Raw genomic sequence first — 20,138 nt, 5'->3', positions numbered from 1 at the left:
ATTGTCCAGATGTGCAGAGATGCTGCCGTTTCCTTCTCTTCACGGGGGATAGGCAGCCAAGGTGGCTCCAGCACCACCAGCCAGAAAGTGAGGGAGCCTGTCTGGGACACTCAGAGGCCTGAAGCAGCCCACCCAGGCCCTTCTGAGCTCCCTCTAGGTAGGGTCATGATTAGGATGAGGTGAGGGAGGCATTTGCCTTGGGTACAAACTTAAGCTGACACCCCATGACCTGATAATCAAGGCAAAAATGGTATTTCAATGCACAATCTTTATTTTTATTTTTTGGCCATGCCTACAACATGCGGAAGTTCCTGGGCCAGGGATCAAACCCATGCCACAACAGCAATCCGAGACAGTGCCAGATCCTTAACTTGCTGAGCCACCAGGGAATTTCAGTGCAATATTTTTAGTTTTTATTATTTTTATTTATTTATTTATTTTTCCAACAAGAGGCCTTCACATATTTATTACTGAGGCAAAGCGCTGTACAGAAACAACAACATAAAGAGAACCCATCTCCTGATATATCCAACTATGCCTGTGCTGTTTTCAGTGTGATACGGTAAAATGCAAGGAAGTGACTGCCATACAGCATAAATACATGCCCCACCTCATATGCGGAGGCTCCCTTAGAGACCCAGCTTGGTTCTTCTCCAGGGTCTTCTCTTTGAGTTGTACCTGATTTCATTACCAGTTTTCATTTGAATCCGTTGGGGGGGGGGTGGGACAATTCTGCTTTTGCTTCTTGGCCAAAAATTGGCCAATCCTGAAAGTCTTGTGAGAAGACATGGCAAGGAACTAATTCAACCGCACATAGGATAGCAGAAAAGAGAGCTCAATGCAATATTTTTAAAAAGTCAAAATTTAATGCCAAAAAAAGTCACAATGAGTAAAGCTGGGCTTGTGATCAAGGAAGGTAGGGAATGTTTGGAAAAAAGCAAGAAAGTACTTTGAGGTTGGGGTTAACTAAAGCACTCAGGTAGTTTCCCTCATGCTCCTGTGAGGGGCAGTGCCGAGGCTTCTAATCCCAGCTGAGCCTCGTAATCTCTGTCTCTGCTCGTGTGTTGCCAGTGGACATCTTTTTTCGCCACTTCCCCAACAAGGGATGTTCCCAGCACTGATGGGGGAAACCTGAGAGGCTGTGCTATAAATACCCATCAAGAGGCCCTTAAAGTCCCAGGCTGCTTTTTGCTTTTATTTTTGTCATTTTAGGGCCCTACCTACTGCATGTTGCGGTTCCCAGGCTAGGGGGTCGAATCGGAGCTGCAGCTGCCTACACCACAGCCACAGCAACTCCGAATCTGAGCTGAGTCTGTGACCCATAACACAGCTCACAGCAATGCCAGATCCTTAACCCACTGAGCAAGGCCAGGGACTGAACCTGCATCCTCATGGATATGATCAAGGTAGCTCTCACATTTTGTTAGTCAGTAGGAAGTTGGAGCAACACATACTTTTTTTTTTTTTTTTGGCTGCTTGCCCATGGCACGAGGAAGTTCCCAGGTTAAGGATCAAACATGAGCCATAGCAGTGACAATGCTGAATCCTTAACCACTAGGCCACCAGAGAACTCAAACAAATGCATTTCTTACACAAGGGCTGCTGGTCAGCTGTGGCTTGGGCTTTGGCACGGCTGGGTCTGGCTTCACGAATGTTTTTCTTCTGGGAGTCAGCAGAGGGAGGTGTTGCTCTCTGGGACTAGCTGTTCTTTTTGAAATTGTAGTATAGTTGATGCACAATATTATAGAATTCAAGTGTACAACATAGTGATTCAATCGATTATACTCCATTTAAAGTTATTATGGGAGCTCCTGTGACGCAGTGGGTTAAGGATCTGGTGTTGTCTCTGTGGCAGTAAGGGTTCAATCCCTGGCCTGGGAACTTCCATATGCCACGGGCGCAGCCAAAAAACAAACAAAAAAAAGCTATTACAAAATACACTGTGCAGTATATTCTTGTAGCTTATTTATTTTAACATAGTGGTTTGTACCTCTTAATACCCATCCCTATTTGCCCTCCCAAAGGGTAACCACTAATTTGTTCTCTATATTTGTAAGTCCCTTTCTCTTTTGCTATATTCATTCATTCAATTTTTTAGATTTCACATATAAGTGATAACATAAAGTACTTGTCTTTCTCTGACTTATTTCACTAAGTGTAATACCCTCCAAGCCCATCCACATTGTTGCAAATGGCAACATTTCTTATGGCAGAGGGCAGCAGCTTAGCGGTGGCAGAATCAAACCATACCCGGGCACTTCGTGCTTCTGCCCAAACAGGGCTCTCATCTGCTCACACTCATTGGCTAAAGCAAGTCTTGTGGCCAGACTCAGAGTTGTTGGGCCAGGCAAGTAAACTCCCCAAGCACAAGTTTCCTCAGCCTTAGCACTGTTGACTTTTTGGACCAGGTAAGTTCTGGTGGGGGGGCTGCTCTGTGCATTTTAGGGCATTAGCAGCATCCTTGGCCTCTACCCACTAGATGCCACCAGTACTCCCTTCTAGTTGTGACAACCAAAACTCTTGTTAGGGAACAAGATTACTGCCAGTAGAGACTCACTGACCTATTTGGGAAGCATGGCCAGGGTAGGGAGGGTAGGATAATTGCAGATAAAATATACAGCCTACCACACTAGCCAACTCTAAATCCCCTTGTATGAACACATCTCAATTTCTGGTTCAGAAAGGCCAGTCAGCTTACGGGGACTCATTTTCTAAATGGACAAGAGAGCTAAGGTCTTCGTTTGTCAGCCCCACAATTACCTGGCATGGCTGCAGATAAGGGATGACCCTCTCCTTACCCCCTTCACCTTACCCAAAAAGTCATTTTTTTTCTCTTGTCCAATGGTTCTCAAACTGTGATTCCTGGACCAGCAGTGCAGCAGCACCTGAGAGCTTATTAAAACTGCAAATTCTGGAGCTCTTGTTGTGGCTCAGTGGGTTAAGAACCTGACATAGTGTCCTTGAAGATGCAGGTTCAGTCCCTGGCCTCAGTGGGTTAAGGATTGGCATTGCCGTGATCTGTGGTGTAGGTTGCAGATGTGGCTTGGATCTGGCCCTGCTCTGGCGTAGGCTGGCAGCTACAGCTCCGATTTAACCCCTAGATTCTGATGCACAGCAAAGTTTGAGAATAGCTGTTTGGGTTTTGTTGTTGTTGTTGTTGTTTCTTTGGCCATGCACACGGCATGTAGAAGTTCCTGGGCCAGGGATCGAAGAGAACAGCTCTTTTAGTCTAAAGAAGTGCATTTTAACCTGGAGTATAGAACAAGATCTCCTGGGGCCCCTGCGCCCAGAGATGCTCGTTTAACAGACCTGGAGTAGAGCCTAGTCTGAGAATGTTATGAAATCTCTCCTGGTGCTTGGGATGCTTACAGATGCCCATTCAGAACCCTGGCATAGAGGAGTTCCTGTTGTGGCTCAGTGGTTAACAAATCCGACTAGGAACCGTGAGGTTGCGGGTTCAATCCCTGGCCTTGCTCAGTGGGTTAAGGATCTGGCGTTGCCGTGAGCTGTGGTGTAGGTTGCAGACGCGGTTTGGATCCCGCATTGCTGTGGCTCTGGCATAGGCCAGAACCTACAGCTCCGATTAGACCCCTAGCCTGGGAACCTCCATATGCTGCGGGAGCGGCCCAAGAAATGGCAAAAAAGACAAAAAACAAACAAACAAGCAAAAAAACCAGAACCCTGGTATAGAGACTTTTCTGGCTTCTTGAGCCAAAACACATTGGACTAAGGGAGGGACCATCACACATTTGTCAAGGCATTTTATCATTTATTTCATGTGTATTTATTGAGCCTCCGTTATTTGCTAAGCCTATGGTAGGCTCTTGTGGAGTATTGAAAAGTATATAAAACAGAGTTCTGGTGCTTCAGTAATTTGCAGTCCACACAGAGAGATGTGTAAATAGCTGATAAACATGACAATACTTGCTAGACCCCATCACAGTGGAAGAATGTGATATGGAAATGCAGCCAGCCAAATATATGGCAATAATAATGATAGTAGCTTACCACTATATACATATATATATATATGTATATTTTTTAATTTTTTTTTATTTTTGGGGCTGCACCTGCACCATATGGAGGTTCCCAGGCTAGGGGTCTAATTGGAGCTACAGCTGCTGGCCTACACCACAGCCACAGCAATGCGGGATCCGAGCCATGTCTGGAACCTATACCACAGCTCATGGCACATATCGCACCATTTCCTTAAAGGAGATGGTGTGTGTGAAGCGGCAGGTGTGTCGTCAGTGAAGCCCTCTTGGGGGGGTTTGGTAATAATCCTCCAGACTCAATGTGGGTCTTCTTATTTGGGGTGAAATTCAGTGTCTGGACCAGGAGAAGGGTCCTAGCTTCCTCAGACTTCCTCTTGCTTTGGGTCAGATTTTCAAATTTGCAGGGAGAAGGTGTCTTTATTTGTTTTAATTGTGAAAGGTACCTAAACACAATTTTTTTTTTTTTTTTTTTTGCTTTCCAGGGCCACTCCTGTGGCACATGGAGATTCCCAGGCTTGAGGTCTAATCGGAGCTGTAGCCACTGGCCTATGCCAGAGCCACAGCAACGAGGGATCCAAGCCGTGTCTGCAACCTATACCACAGCTCATGGCAATGCCGGATCCTTAACCCACTGATCGAGGCCAGGGATCAAACCCACAACCTCATGGTTCCCAGTCAGATTTGTTTCCTCTGCGCCATGATGGGAACTCCAGTAGCTTACCACTATTAATAACTACCATGACATAGGGCTCTGCACATGTGATGAACTAGGCTGTAGGCAGTTGGGTGTCCGGCAACTAGAGCTTATTTTGTTTACAGAAAGCTCAGTGCAGGGAGGTTACTGGCTCTGCCCTGTAGCAGGTGGTTTTTAACTGGCTGCTTGTAGCATGCTCTACTATAATTTTGTTCTTGGATGTGGGTTTCTTTTGATTATCAGGTGTTTTACTCATATGTATTCCATCTAGTAAATGGAATCCAATCAATCACTGCCTTTTGATTATCAATCAATCACTGCCTTTTGATTATCAGGTGTTTTACTCATATGTATTCCATCTAGTAAAGCATTTTGAAGTTCCCCTATCAGTGTTTGCACATATTTAATCAGCATGTAATGTAATTTGTACCTTGGGGGCCAGCTGTGTGCCAGGTACTGTAGGAGGGCTTTATGTGTCTTTTAAAATCTTTTTTGTACCACTGTGAAGGGAAAATGATCTTCTGTGTTATAGAAAAGAAAACTGTGGACCAGAGAAGTTAAGTAATTCACCTAGAATCACACAGCAGAGTCAGTTCTGTTTGACTCCGGTGCCTGTGACCTCGCTGGAATAAGTGGCCCTGAAAGAGCTAAATGATGCTTATGCAATCTTGCCCTTCCTAACCAACCCAAATGTTTTTCTCATTTTAGGGGATCCCAACAAGCCCTCAGGATTCAGAAGTGTTAAGGCTCCAGTCACCAAAGTGGCTGCATCGATTGGCAATGCCCAGAAGTTGCCCATGTGTGACAAATGTGGCACTGGCATAGTGTAAGTACCTCCCTTCCCCAGGCATCTGAGGCCCTGCAGGTTAAGTAAACCATGAAAATGTGGAACGCGCTGGATGTTGCACATTTGGGGTGTGATGGAGAGAAAAATCCTGCCTGGAAATGGAGCAGAGAGGCCAAGTGGGTCCTATGTCCCAGAGCCAGGTGGTGAAGGCTTTTCTTGGCCGTGGAAACTCTTAAGGTATAAACATATAAAACCAGAAAAAGCAAGGCTGCTCTGTTGAAGTGGGAAGGACTTCCAGAAGGCTTCAGGGGTAATCTCTCTGGACCCCAGGGATGAGAAGCCCCTTTATGCCTGGAGGCCGGTTGGGAGGCCCTGATCTGCCCTTTGATGGTTCCCCTGGGAGGAGTCCCCAGCCTGGTGCCACCTTCAGGTGCTGGTCGCTAACGGAGCCCCTTTCCTTCCCCCCACACCCCCGCAGTGGCGTGTTTGTGAAACTGCGGGACCGTCACCGCCACCCTGAGTGTTACGTGTGCACCGACTGTGGCACCAACCTGAAACAGAAGGGCCATTTCTTTGTGGAGGATCAGATCTACTGTGAAAAGCACGCCCGGGAGCGGGTCATTCCACCCGAGGGCTACGACGTGGTCACTGTGTTTCCCAAGTGAGCCGGCAGCTTGGCACCAAACGTTTCTCCTACGAGTCCCTGGTGGCGTCTTGTTCTCTGAAAGCTGGGGCCTCTATCTTCTTGAAAGTGCTCGTTTACTTTGGTTTGATTTCTGCTCATTAAACGTCACATCCCCTCTGCTAACTGACTCACACTGGCTGTGTGATGCCCGCCTTTATAATTAACAGAAGATGGTTCTGTTCAGTGTCCCCTTGCCAGCGGCACTGTGTCTCCTCTTCACCTCCATTCATCTCTGCTGCAAATGGACATCTGCCAAAGTTGAACCAGCTGAATTTAGTATGTCTGACAATGATTTCATATTTACTCAATAAATTAATAGACTCCAAGGCAGTGTGATGTCTCTTTCATCATGTGACATGGATCCTATTTCCTGTTTCAAGCCAGATGAGATTTCTAAGGCCTCTCCTCTTGGTTTGAGGTTCCCAATCCTCTGAGATTTGCAGGCCTTCTCGTCCGGGTGCGAGAAAACTGATATTTGAACCAGCTTTGGTCTTATATTTATTTGAAGCTTGCTCCAAATTATCTTTCTCTGATGGTTATGGAGTGTCCTTGTGGCGCAGTGGGTTAAGGATTTGGTATTGGCCACTGCAGTGGCTCGGGCCCTGCCGTGGCTCTGGTTTGATCCCTGGCCTGGAAACTTCTGCATGCTGTGGACATGGCCACCCAATAGAAAAAGATAGGTTTTGTTTTTTTTGGGTTTTTTTTTTTTGGTCTTTTTTTCTTAGGGCCGCACACACAGCATATGGAGGTTCCCAAGCTAGGGATCAATTCGGAGCTGTAGCCACTGGCCTATGCCACAGCCACAGCAATGTAGGATCCGAGCTGCATCTGCAAACTATACCACAGCTCAGGGCAATGCCAGATCCTTAACCACTGAGTAAGGCCAGAGATTGAACCCATGTCCTCATGGGTGCTAGTTTGGTTCTTTAACCACTGAGCCACGATAGGAACTGCCAGGATAGTTACGTTATAATGAAATGCTGTTTTTGCATCTGGCTGTTTTGGGACTTATCTGAGGAAGTGAATCCTTTTCAGATAATAGATGGGTAGCTTTATGAGTTGGCCTTAAAATTCTCCCTAGTAAGTTCTTCCCCAGGCTGGTTTGCTGCCATTACAACCTCTCTCCTTTGTGATGGGAAATAACACAGGAACATAGTCAGCAGCCCTAAACCTGCAGTTTGCTCAGGGAAATGGCAAATGCTTTCTCCTCACAGAAGAAACGGGGAACCCTGGCCTTGAAGGGGCCTTGGGTAAGAGATCTGAAGTCACCACAGGTCATATGTTGGTGCCTAACCACTAATGGAGTCTTTTGCTCAAACAGTGGCACCCCAGTCACTCTAGAGACAGACGGGTCTCTTCATCAACTCTTCTTCCTCCAAAAGATCAAATCAGCTACCCTTAAGCAAGGTTCACCACATGGGTAATAGCTAATACCCTTCATTGAGGAAAGGACTGGCTTGTCAGTGTTGAGTGGTAAGGATTCTAGTTAGATGGCAACGCTAGGATTTCACACTGCAGATCCCTGAAACTTGGACATGCCACAGCCAGTTTAGACCCAAGCACTTCTAATCTGCCAAACCTGAAGCAAAACATTCAGACAGAAACTTACCTTCATATAAAAGCTCTTGGTTTTCTTTCTTTCTTTCTTTTTTTTTTCAATTCATTAATCTTTAAACTCTTAAGTTTATAAAAGGCAAGGTGGCTTAAGCTTCACGGTTTGGGCAAATCAACATCAAATGAAAGCTCTCTGAACCACAGCAATTTTTTTCCCCTGATACATTTACAAATACGGTAACAACTGTGATTGGCATTTATTGATTGGAAGGGCATGAATGGGTAATAAATTCTTAGAACTTTCTCCAGCCCCTTTCCTCAGATAATGTGCTAAATGTCTGATGCTTTTCTCGTTCAACAACAGTATTACTGCTGAGGAATGGGTCTTAAATAGAGGGTGCCTCCCTTCCAGGGAAGTCCAGATACCAGGGTGTCAAGTTACTACTAAGGCTGTTACCCACAGCCTCCGAGGTAATCCATTTCCTAACAGAATGAAAGAGGATATCAGTCAGCACCACAATCCTAAGTGCCAGTTGTGTTTTGTAGCCAAGAACTCCTCTTTTCCTCCAGCCTTTGGTTTATAAAATTATTTCCTGCCAAGAGCAGATTAAGATTTGGCTCATTTCTTTTTTTCTTTTCTTTCTTTTTTTTTTTTTGGTGTTTTTGCCCTTCCCTGGGCCGCTCTTGCGGCATATGGAGGTTCCCAGGCTAGGGGTCAGATTGGAGCCATAGCTGCTGGCCACAGCCACAGCCACAGCAACGCTGGATCCTTAACTCACTGAGCAAGGCCAGGGATCGAACCTGCAACTTCATGGTTCCTATTCGGATTCCTTAACCACTGAGCCACGAAGGGAACTCCAGATTTGGCTCATTTCTTGTGCTTCATGGCTACCATAGTTATCTGATTTTATGTTTTTGTCATGCTTACTCTAAAATGAAGGCAAAATGGAAGGAATGAGCTGACCTGCATCATTCTTTAATGGCTAAACTTTTGGACAACTTCCTGAAGAGGAAAAGACAGCCAGAATTACAGACTTTGATGCAGTGATTCCCTTTGATTTGGAATGCTCTTCTTCCACTTCTTGATTTAGTTAGCATCAGTAGTCTTTCAGGATAAAGCCCCAGTGTCACTCTTCTAGACAGGCACCTCTGATGGCCCACCCTCCCTAGGGTCAGCTATGCTTCTGTATCCAGGCCATACCTGGAACACAGTGCATAAGACACTAAGCATAGGCTCCTGAAAGGAATGAGGCCCCCCTAAGTTAAGATTCTTATCTGAGAAAGATACATATCTGAGGAAGAATTTCAAGGACCTCAGATTCTTGCATCTTCCCATTCATAGGTAAGCACCAAAATCATTAACTCAGTATTTTTTGTGGGTTTTTTTTTTTTTGATACTAAGTAATTTTTTTTTTTTACCAAGATACATGCTTGACTACATGTATTTCCCAACCAAAAGATTCATATATATTTATATATGCTCCTCCCCTGCCTCTATGGAGAAGTTTCTCAGAGCTGTCTGAGAGGCTGTCTTCCAGGTTACACTTCTCCATAAGACACTGAATAACACTCAACTCACAGCTCTTATGTTGTGTTTTATTTTTTTTTTCAATTGACAACTTCTAGAAACCTTAATTTCTAGTGAAAATGAAGAAGTAAGCAATTATGAACTTTTACGTTAACATTCTGTGGAATGGCAAACATTTCTAAAAAAACAAGTGCTTGCTTATAGAAAATGTTTCCCATGCAGCACCAGACATGTTGGCTAATGGTCCTAAATAGCTTTAGTTTTTCTGAAAAAAGAAGCCTATGTTCAGTAAATAATGTTTTAATATCTTATTTTGAATGATCTAGATAGTCAATAAAGGTTTATCATTTAATTTAGCAAAATTTTTTTTTTTTTTTGCTTTTTTAGGGCTGCACTTGTGGCATATGGAGGTTCCCAGGCTAGGGGTCTAATCGGAGCTACAGCTGCTGGCCTACGCACAGCCACAGCAATGCGGGATCCGAGCCATGTCTGGAACCTACACCACAGCTCATGGCAACACTGGATCCTTAACCCACTGAGCAAGGCCAGGTTTTGAACCCGAAACCTCATGGTTCCTAGTTAGATTCGCTTCTGCTGCACCACGATGGAAACTCCGAAATTAATATTTTAAGGCAAGACGACAAAAATTTAAACATAATTTTTTTTTTCTGCCCGTGTGGGCTTCCTGCTTTCCCCTTAGGGTGCGCTGTACCTCTATATCATGCATCAATCAGACTTCCTCAATGGCAGAAATACCTGCTCAACCATAAAGATCAGTTTTTCTTCTGTTGGCTCCAGCCATGTAACCCTCCTTAGAAGATGTGTGCCTTTCTCAATCCTGTAAGGACCCAGGATGACCCACCACTCACCTCATACGTGCAAATCCCTTTGGTGAACTTTATGTCCTGTGCCAACATATCATTCCCCTTAAAGATAGTGATTGGTATAGAACAGACTGGGTCAGACAATCTGGGAAAATGCTGGGCAGCACCTAATGGAAGTTATCAAGTTAAATTCTTATTTATGATCTTATTAATGTCACTAGCTACATGACTTGTATTCTGCCTTATTATTATTATTTGGCCGCACTTGCAGCATGTGAAATTTCCTGGGCCAAGGATCGAACCCACGCTACGGCGTCAATCCAGGCCACTGCAGTGACAATGCCAGATCCTTAAACCTCTGCATCAACAGGGAACTCCTCTTCTGCCTTATTTTATAAGATTATTGTTCCTTGCATTACCCAATGTGTGACCGAGCCTCTGAGAAAAATAATGACTAGGTGACCTGAAATGATTGACCACTATATCGTCCTATTAGATCAATGATTGTAATAATGTAACTCTAGATATGAGAAGAAGCAACACGGGGGAATCATTTCCTGGACCATCACAGACCAGTAAGACAGTCTACAGGTTTTGCTTACTGTTAACAGGGCCTCGTCGGTCTAGTAATAGCAAGGTGAGTAGCCTATCAATGCACTCACCTGACTTAGGAATAAGAATTCCTAGTGTCTTGGGACAAATTAGTCATGAAATGCCTCCCAAATTTTGGTAGAAATTAAGACCCAAAGAGAGGGGATTGTAAAATAAAGAATGTTTCCCACTGTTCAGTTTTACAAATCAAGCCACTAGTTACCGCAGTCACCGACATACAGTATATTCTGAAAGGAATTCAGGGTAAAGACTAGGATAAGGCCCTCTGTGCTCTGGGGAAACTGCTAGAATCCACCCTCAGATAGATATTTCCCTGAGAAAATCTTACGAACTCAGTTTCTTAACATCTTCTCATTCTTAGGAAAGTATTAAATCCCTTGACCAATGTACCCATTTCTTGTGAATAGCAGTAAACTTCTACCAAGATGTGTGCTTGATTAGACATACTCCTTTGCCAAAATCCTTTGCCAAAATCATTGCTATACTGGCCTCTCCCCTTACACTTTGCAAAAGTCCTCAGACACTTCCTGAAAGTCTGTCTCCTGGGTTATAATCCTCAGGTTTGCTTGAATAAAATTTTAAATTTCTTTCTTAGATTGACTATTGATTTTTTTTCATCAATATTCTGAAGTTTCAAGTTACTAAAAAGGTTTGGAGAAAATTTTTTTTTTTAATTTTTTTAAGGGCCACAACCCAGAGGCATATGGAAGTTCCCAGGGCCAAGGAAGGAATCTTAGCTGCACCTGTGACAATGCCCGATCCTTTAACCTACTCTAGGGAACTTAAAACATAATTATTCTTAAAGAGTTCACCTAAAAACTCTCATCCCATTTACGTTGATTTAACGACTTGCTCCCAACAATTATGTTTAGGTTACCCATGAAAACTTCGTGAAACGTTAGACAAAGTCAACCATCATCCCAAGCTGTTTACTTGCTGACAAATTTAACAGAGAGAACATGAACTTATTTGACTAGCAAGCTCAGGTAGAATAAAAGTTTTATTTTTTAATGTCGATAACGCTAAAGACATGTCAATATAAATGAGTAACTTTAAATTTGCTTTTATTTACTAGAGATAAATCTTAGATAATGTGAATAACAATTGGATTAGTTTTTACTTCATAATATTTAATTCATAAGTGCTTACTTTTAAGCTATTTAATGAGAGCTCTATCAGATTTTGGATAAGCGAATCTTTCCAGCAGTTTGTACTTTTAAAAAGGACTCCCCCCTTTTATTTTTATTTTTTAGGTTTCAGGTTCTACTTGATTGAGTTAACTAGGCTCAGTCTCAGGTCATTGGGGGTTCTGATTTGCAGAGATTTGCAAGACAAACACAGTTACTTTTAATTCCCCAAAGAACTGAGCTGCCACCAAAAGGATATCAAAAGACTGATCTGCACAACTACATTTTCTTTAATTTGCTTCTTTAGGTCAGCAGGAAGATTTCTGACTAAGGCAGAAATTGAAAGATTTCTATATTCTAGAAGTTCAGGGTTCAGTGTAGCATGGCTTCAAAAAGTTTGCACAAGGCATTCAACGAAGGCCTCCTTGGAGTTCCCATCGTGGAACAGTGGAAACGAATCCGACTAGGAACAATGAGGTTGCAGGTTTGATCCCTAGCCTTGCTCGGTGGGTTAAGGATCCCATGAGCTGTGGTGTAGGTTATAGATTTGGCTCAGATCTGGCGTTGCTGTGGCTGTGGAGTAGGCCGGCAGTTGTAGCTCTGATTAGACCCCTAGCCTGCGAACCTCCATATGCTGCAGGTGCAGCCCTAAAAAGCAAAAAAAAAAAAAAAAAAAAGGAATCTTCAAAGCGACACTCTTCACCTGAGGATGTGGCAGTGGTTTATAAAATACTGAAAAACTGAAAAAGATTATTACTCAGGTTGGTGCTGGGTCATTTCCAAAGTGCCAAGAGATACATAATCTTCAACTCTGTGGCTAACTGAACTTTGACATTCTTATACTGTGGCTTTAAAATATTGCTCAGGAGTTCCCCTTGTGACGCAGTGGTTAACGAATGTGACTAGGAACCATGAGGTTGCGGATTCCGTCTCTGGCTTTGCTCAGTGGGTTAAGGATCTGGCGTTGCCTTGAGCTGTGGTGTAGGGTGCAGATGCGGCTCAGATCCCGCATTGCTGTGGCTCTGGCGTAGCCTGGTGGCTACAGCTCCAATTAGACCCCTAGCCAGGGAACCTCCATATGCCGCAAAGGCAAAAAGACAAAAATAAAAAAATAAATAAAATAAAACATTGCTCAGAGCAAGTAATTATTTAGGCCAGGGGAAATTTACAGAATACTAACCAGCTTCCCTGAAGTGACATGACCCACCAGGAGAAACATTTGGCCTTCATTCCATTCCTTCCCTGTTACTGAAAAGTGTGTTCTGGAGTTCCCGTCGTGGCGCAGTGGTTAACGAATCCGACTAGGAACCATGAGGTTGCAGGTTCGGTCCCTGGCCTTGCTCAGTGGGTTAACAATCTGGCGTTGCCGTGAGCTGTGGTGTAGGTTGCAGATGCGGCTTGGATCTCGCGTTGCTGTGGCTCTGGCGTAGGCCGGTGGCTACAGCTCCGATTCAACCCCTAGCCTGGGAACCTCCATATGCCGCAGGGAGCGGCCCAAGAAATAGCAGCAGCAACAACAACAACAACAAAAAGACAAAATAAAAAAAAAAGAAAAGAAAAGTGTGTTCTGTTAGCAAAGCTGGTCTTACTTTTCAGGTAGCATGAATTAAAAGCAAGAGCTCGACTGTATATTCAGTCAAGTTCCCAAGTGCTCAGCTCCAGTTATCTAATATTCTTAAAAGGATTCTTGAATCAAGCCTTGTCCAATAAGAGATTTAACAGTACTTGGGGACTGCATATGTCCCATTTCTCCTCATATTAGTGGAACAAATTGCTACAGGTCTTTACCAAAATCTGTAGCAGTGTTTTGGAAATGAATTATTTTGCCTTACCAAAAGTATTCATACAATAGGTCACATTTGCATATAACTAGGAGAGTTATCGCCAAATCACGTGTACTGCAGTGATTTGGGGAACACAATGAAATATCCATCATTGTTCTTATCATTTTCTCTCAAAACACCATCTACACCATCCATTAAGTTGATCAGTTCATCTTCCCTCCTTGGTGGTGTCTCTTCATTTCCTTTCTCCTCATGGACATGAGCGATGGCTGTGGAGAGTTCTAGACCACCAAGGAAATGATGATTGCTGTCATAATTGCATTTTGAAATAGTGGAGCTGCAGTTCTTGTAGGAACAGCTCAACCTCTGGTTTGTCAGTGCCACCTTCTGGATGCTCCGTGATATGCTCTTGATCCTGCATTGTGTTCTTATCCAGGCCCACGCTGCAGGATGGGATAAACTGGATCCTGCCACCTTGGCCCTGGCATTGCAAGGCCCAGGGCAGGCTGTAAGGGAAGGTTGTTCTAAGCAGCAGTAGAGATCTCAGTGGTCACCGGTATGTCTTTAAGGTAAACCTAGTTCAGCACAGAGAAAAGCTCTCATGGTTAATTTTAAGCTCTTTGTTATCGAATTAGTCAGCTGTCTCATGCCAGCGTCCTAGCTTGGGCAGAGACCTCTTGTCTCCACCAGGAAGGTTCTTTTTCTCATCATGTTCACACAACTGATAAGGAAATTGATGCTGAGACTGGAACAGTACAAGCTTTATTGTGCTAATAAAGCTAGTGGATGAAGAACCGCTCAACCCAATTTCGGCAGAGACAACTTTTATCTAGGAGGGTTGAAGTAGAAGGGAGGGGATTGAAAGGAGTGGGAGAAAGATCCCATAAATTATCTGACCGGAAATGAAGCCAAGCTAGTTTTCAGTTCTGGTGTGGTAGGTTCCAGTTGTTGTCATGGCAACTGTCCGCCTCTCCGCGCTGGTGGGCGTGTCTTTTAGCTGATGAGGGTATAAATAAGGTTGGAGGGCTGGTGGAAATCGAGTTTTTCTCCATCTTGTGCTTTGTCGGTTCTAACTGGTGCTGTTTTTCTTCCTCTTTTGTAGCTTCCTCCTGAAACTTAATAGGAATACTTGGTTTCGATTCCAGAAGGAGGTAGGGGTATGCTTCTGGGGCAACAGCCTTGAGAACAGTTTCATTCTCAGCTGAAAGCCATTGTTAAAGACTCTCTAAGGCCTGAAGATGGAGAGCACCCGGAGCACTCCTCGAGAAGGGACACAGGGACTGTGTGTCTGAGCTGGTGCCTCAGATGCAGGTGCTAGCCGTGCCCGGCGGAGGCAGCCGGTAAGCCCGACCCAGCGCCAATCTGGACACCCGTGAGTGAGCTGAATGCGTTTTCACAATCAGGCACAGGGGGATGTTTTCATACAGAATAATGTGTGTTAGCTACCTGTGAATATTTTATGTGTAAGTTATTGGAATGACATTATCTCATCTGTATAGAGCATAAAACAAGCATATACACAAGATACACTTACCACTTAATAAGATTGTACCTATATGACCAGACATAATTTGTTTCTGCATCCATGCCTGTGATGAATTCCTACCATCAGACCAATTATAGTGCTTTTTAATGGATTTAATTGTCTAGGTTCCTGTTAGTTGCAAACCTTATCAAGTGTGCTTTCTCTTTAAATGGTTATTAATAGCAATCTGAAAAAGAATAGATGTTTGTGTATGTATAACTGAATCACTTTGTTGTGCAGTAAAGATTATCACAATATTGTAAATTAACTACAATAAAAATTTAAAAAATGAAAAAGGATATTAACAACATAAATTTCTTTTTCTTTACTCTAATAAATACCGGGTATAAATGTATATATTTAGCAATCATAGCTTTCCCTTTGTCCATGGTCAGTACTTTGGCTCTAGTCTCAGGATTTCTTCTTTTTTTTTTCTTTTAGGGCCACACCTGTGTCATATGGAAATTCCTGGGCTAGGGATCAAATCTGAGCTACAGCTGCTAGTCTCACCAGAGCCATAGCAAAACTGGATCTGAGTTGCACCTGCAACCTACAACTGTAGCTTGCAGCAACAATGTATCCTTAACCCACGCAGCTAGGCCAGGGTTTGAACCTGCATCCTCATGGATACTATGTCGGGTCCTTAACCTGCTGAGCCACAAGGGGACTCCATGATTGCTTCTCTTAAATTCATATTGAATAATGGGTTAAAACTTAAGTGGTAATGCCAGCTCTAATGACTCACATGGTACTTGCCCAGGCAAGGACCTGGACTTTACCCACACAATGACTCTGATTGTTGTCTTGCATTCCAAATTGTCCCTTCCCTTTTTTGGGCTCATTTTCATTTTGAACAAATGAAGAGATAGTGAAAATCAATTATTAGCCTGATTTACATAATAGTCATATTTTACAAGTGCACCACTCCAAAAAACCTTTCAAAAAATGAAGTATATTTGATGTACAATATTATGTAAGTTACAGCTGTACTCATTTATGGTTATTATAAAATATTGGCTATATTCCCTGTGCCATACAGCGTATCCTTGTAGCTTCTTTTATTTTATTTATTTATTTGTTTTTTTTTTTTTGGCTGCGGTGGGCAGTGGCTTGACGTGGGATCTCAGTTTCCAGACCAGGGATTGAACCTGGGATGCAGCTGTGCACCAAGCCCTAACCACTAGATTACCAGGGAACTCCTGCTTGTAGCTTATAAATACATAATAGGTGGTACAGCTTAATCCCCTACCCCTAAATTGCCTCTCCCCTCTTCCCTCCCCCCACTGGTAACAGTTTGTTCTCTGTATCCAAAAAAACTTATTCTTTATAAGTTGATATAAAAAGAGGAATTGAGCTGAATTATGGTCAAATTTTAAAACATATGAATTCGTACTGGCTCTGCATGGTAATAACCTAAAATTCCACAAGATGGCGAGTGTTCCTCTATGAAAGCAGAACTGAGTGGATCTTACTGGAAGGATGCTTTGCTTTTTGCTTCATTGAAACAAGGAAACCAGAACTTTTCCTCCCCTTCCTTTCCTTACTTTTATTTGTAGTTTGAAAAACAAAATATCTTATTGCACTTTTTAAATATAAAAATGAAAATAACAATAAACCTGCTTTTAGTAATTTCTACTCATTCTTCCTAGTTTTTCTTCTAGAGTGTATGGACAGCTTTTACTTATCTGCAATCTTTCAGATATCTGGCTTGATCTTCTCTTTCTCTCTTTTCTCTCTACACCCACACTCAGTTATTTCAACTCCTCAGCATATAGAAGGGCTTCACATTTTTTTTTCTTTTAGAGTATAGTTGATTTGCAGTGTTTGCCAATTTCTGCTGTACAGCGAAGTGACCCAGTCATACATAAACATACGCTCCCTTTCTTAGATTGTGGTCTATCCCAAGAGAGTAGATATAGTTCCCTGTGCTGTACAGGGGGACCTCATTGCTTATCCATTCTAAATGTAATGGTTTGCTTCTACTAACCCCAGATTCCCAATCCATCCCACTCTTTCCCCTCTTCCCCCCTTGGCAACCACAAGTCTGTTCTTCATGTCTGTGAGTCTGTTTCTTTTCTGTAGATAGGTTCATTTTGCTGTATTTTAGAGTCCACATATAAGTGATATGGAGTTCCTGTCGTGGTGCAGTGGTTAACGAACCCGACTAGGAACCATGAGGTTGTGGGTTCGATCCCTGGCCTTGCTCAATGGGTTAATGATACGGCGTTGCCGTGAGCTGTGGTGTAGGTTGCAGACGTGGCTCGGATCCAGCGTTGCTGTGGCTCTGACGTAGATGGTGGCTACAGCTCCGATTCGACCCCTAGCCTGGGAACCTCCATATGCCATGAGAGCGGCCCAAGAAAATGGCAAAAAGACGAAAAAAAAAAAGTGATATCATAGGGTATTTGTCTTTCTCTTTATGACTTACTTCACTTAGTATGAGAATCTCTAGTTCTATTCATGTTGCTGCAAATGACATTATTTTGTTCTTTTTTATAGCCGAGTAGTACTACATTGTGTATATGTACTACATCTTCTTAATCCATTCATCTGTCGCTGGACATTTGGGTTGTTTCCATGTCTTGGCTATTGTGAATAGTGCTGCAGTGAACACAGGAATGCATGTATCTTTTTCAAGGAAAGTTTTATCTGGATATATGCCCAGGAGTGGGATTGTTGGATCATATGGTAGTTCTATATTTAGTTGTCTGAGGTACCTCCATACTATTTTCCATAGTGGTTATACCAATTTACATTCCCACCAACAGTGTAGGAGGGTTTCCTTTTCTCCACACCCTCCCCAGCATTTGTTTGTAGACTTATTGAAGATAGCCATTCTGACAGGTGGGAGGTGGTACCTCATTGTAGTTTTGTTTTGCATTTCTCTAATAATCAGTGATGCTGAGCATTTTTTTTCTTGTGCCTGGTGGCCGTCTGTATGTCTTCTTTGGAGAAATGAATATTTAGGTCTTCTGTCCATTTTTTGATTGGGCTGTTTTTTGTTATTGTTCAGTTGTATGAGCTGTTTGTATATTTTGAGGATTAAGCCCTTGTTGGTTGCAACTATTTTCTCCCCTTCTGTAAGCTGTCTTTTTTATTTTTTTAAATGGTTTTGGTTTCCTTTGTTGTGCAAAATCTATAAGTTTGATTAGGTCCCATTTGTTTATTTTTATTTTTGTTTCTGTTGCCTTGGGAGACTGATCTAAGAAAACATTTGTAAAGTTGATGTCAGAGAATGTTTTACCTATGTTCTCTTCTAGGAGTTTTATGGTGTCTTGTCTTATGTTTAAGTCTTTAAGCCATTTTGAGTTTATTTTTGTGCATGGTGTGAAGGTGTGTTCTAATTTTATTGATTTACATGCAGCTGTCCAAACTGCCCAGCACCACTGGATGAAGAGACTGTCTTTTTTCCCCATTCTGTATTCTTGATTCTGTTGTCAAAGATTAATTGACTGTGTCTAGGTTTATTTCTGGGCTATCTCTTCTGTTCCATTGGTCTGTATGTCTGTTTTTGTACCAGTACAACGCTGTCTTCATTACTGTAGCTTTGTAACATTGTCTGAAGTCTGGGAGAGTAATGCCTCCTGCTTCCCTCTGCCCACCCCAGGACTCCTTTGGCAATTCTGAATCTTTGGTGTTTCCATATAAATTTTTGGATTATTTCTTCTAGTTATGTGAAAAATGTCATGGGTAATTTGATAGGGATTTCATTAAATCTATAGATTGCTTTGGACAGTTTGGCCATTTAAACAATAGTAATACTTCAACTCCAGGAGCATGGAACATCTTTCCAGCTCTTTGAATCCTCTTTAATTTCTTTGATTAATTTTTTTCTTTTTTTTAGGGCTGCACCTGTGGCATATGAAAGTTCCCAGACTAGAAGTTGAACTGGAGCTGCAGCTGCCAGCCTACACCACAGCCACAGCTATGGGGAATCTGAGCTACATCTGTGACCTACACCATAGCTCATGGCAACACCAAATCATTTACCCACTGAGTGAGGCCAGGGATCAAACACATGTCCTTGTAGATACTAGTTGGGTTCTTTACCACTGAGCCACAACGGGAACTCCCTTGATAATGTTTTATAGTTCTCAGCATATGTCATCTCCTTGGTCAGGTTTATTCCTAGTTATTTAATTTTGGGGAGTGCAATTTTAAAAAGTATTTTAAAAAATTCCTAATATTTCACTGTTAGTACATAGAAATGCAATTGATTTCTGAATGTTAATCTTGTATCCTGCTACTTTTGAACAGTTCGAGTAGTTTTTGTATGGAGTTCTTAGGATTTGCTATATACAGTATCATATCATCTGCACAGAGTGATAATTTTACCTCTTTTCTTCCAATTTGGATATCTTTTATTTCTTTGTTTGTTTGATTGCTGTGTCTAGGGCTTTCAGTCCTATGTTGAATAAAAGTGGTGAGAGTGGGCATCCTTGTCTTGTTCCAGACTTTAGCAGGAAGGCTTTCAGCTTTTCTCTGTTGAATATTACAGAGAATATAATTGGCTGTGAGTTTATCATAAATAGCTTTTATTATGCTGACATATATTCCCTCTATACCCACTTTGGTAAGAATTTTTAATCATGAATAGATGTTGGATTTTGTCAAATGCTTTTTCTGCATCTGTGGAGATGATCATGTGGCTTTTAATTTTTCTTTTGTTAATGTGTGTATGATGTTTATTGATTTGTGTATGTTGAACTATCCTTGTGAATTTGGGATATATCCCACTTGGCTGTGGTATATGATCTTTTTTATGTGCTGTTGGGATTGGTTGGCTAAATTTTGTTGAGAATTTTTGCTTCTATATTCATCAAAGATATTGGCCTATAATTTTCTGTTTTTGGAGTCTGGTTTTGGTATTAGGGTGATCGTGGCTTCATAGAAGGTCTTTGGGAGTGTTCTGTCTTCAATCTTTTGGAAAGGATCAGTATAAGTACTTTTTATGTTTGGTAGTATTTGCCTGTGAAGCCATTGGGTCCTGGACTTTTGTTTGTAGGGAATGTTTTTCTTTTCT

General features: G+C 42.5%; 1 protein-coding gene, 1 long non-coding RNA gene and 2 pseudogenes across 4 annotated transcripts in view; 2 read left to right on the top strand and 2 right to left on the bottom strand.

Moving 5' to 3' along the window:
- Window positions 1-6,487, top strand: part of PDLIM1 (PDZ and LIM domain 1) — a 50,267-nt gene extending 43,780 nt beyond the window's left edge. Inside the window, exons 6-7 of the mRNA XM_047761051.1 lie at window positions 5,398-5,515; window positions 5,955-6,487. Coding sequence (XP_047617007.1) covers window positions 5,398-5,515; window positions 5,955-6,141 — 305 coding nt within the window. The 3' untranslated portion in view covers window positions 6,142-6,487. The remainder of the gene's footprint in view (window positions 1-5,397; window positions 5,516-5,954) is intronic.
- Window positions 630-789, bottom strand: LOC125116100 (60S ribosomal protein L39-like; annotated as a pseudogene).
- Window positions 6,488-13,694: 7,207 nt separating the features above from the next.
- Window positions 13,695-14,011, bottom strand: LOC125116991 (multiple coagulation factor deficiency protein 2 homolog; annotated as a pseudogene).
- Window positions 14,012-14,497: 486 nt separating this feature from the next.
- LOC125116214 (uncharacterized) overlaps window positions 14,498-20,138 on the top strand; it is a 74,176-nt gene continuing 68,535 nt past the window's right edge. For 2 of the 3 annotated variants that reach the window (XR_007132281.1, XR_007132280.1), the window contains exon 1: window positions 14,498-14,962. This is a non-coding gene — a long non-coding RNA (uncharacterized LOC125116214). The remainder of the gene's footprint in view (window positions 14,963-20,138) is intronic. The other variant, XR_007132282.1, reaches the window with a different exon arrangement.

The sequence above is a fragment of the Phacochoerus africanus genome, chromosome 15, assembly GCF_016906955.1.
Source record: "Phacochoerus africanus isolate WHEZ1 chromosome 15, ROS_Pafr_v1, whole genome shotgun sequence".
Classification (NCBI taxonomy): domain Eukaryota; kingdom Metazoa; phylum Chordata; class Mammalia; order Artiodactyla; family Suidae; genus Phacochoerus; species Phacochoerus africanus.
This window is presented reverse-complemented; position numbering and strand designations above follow the sequence as displayed.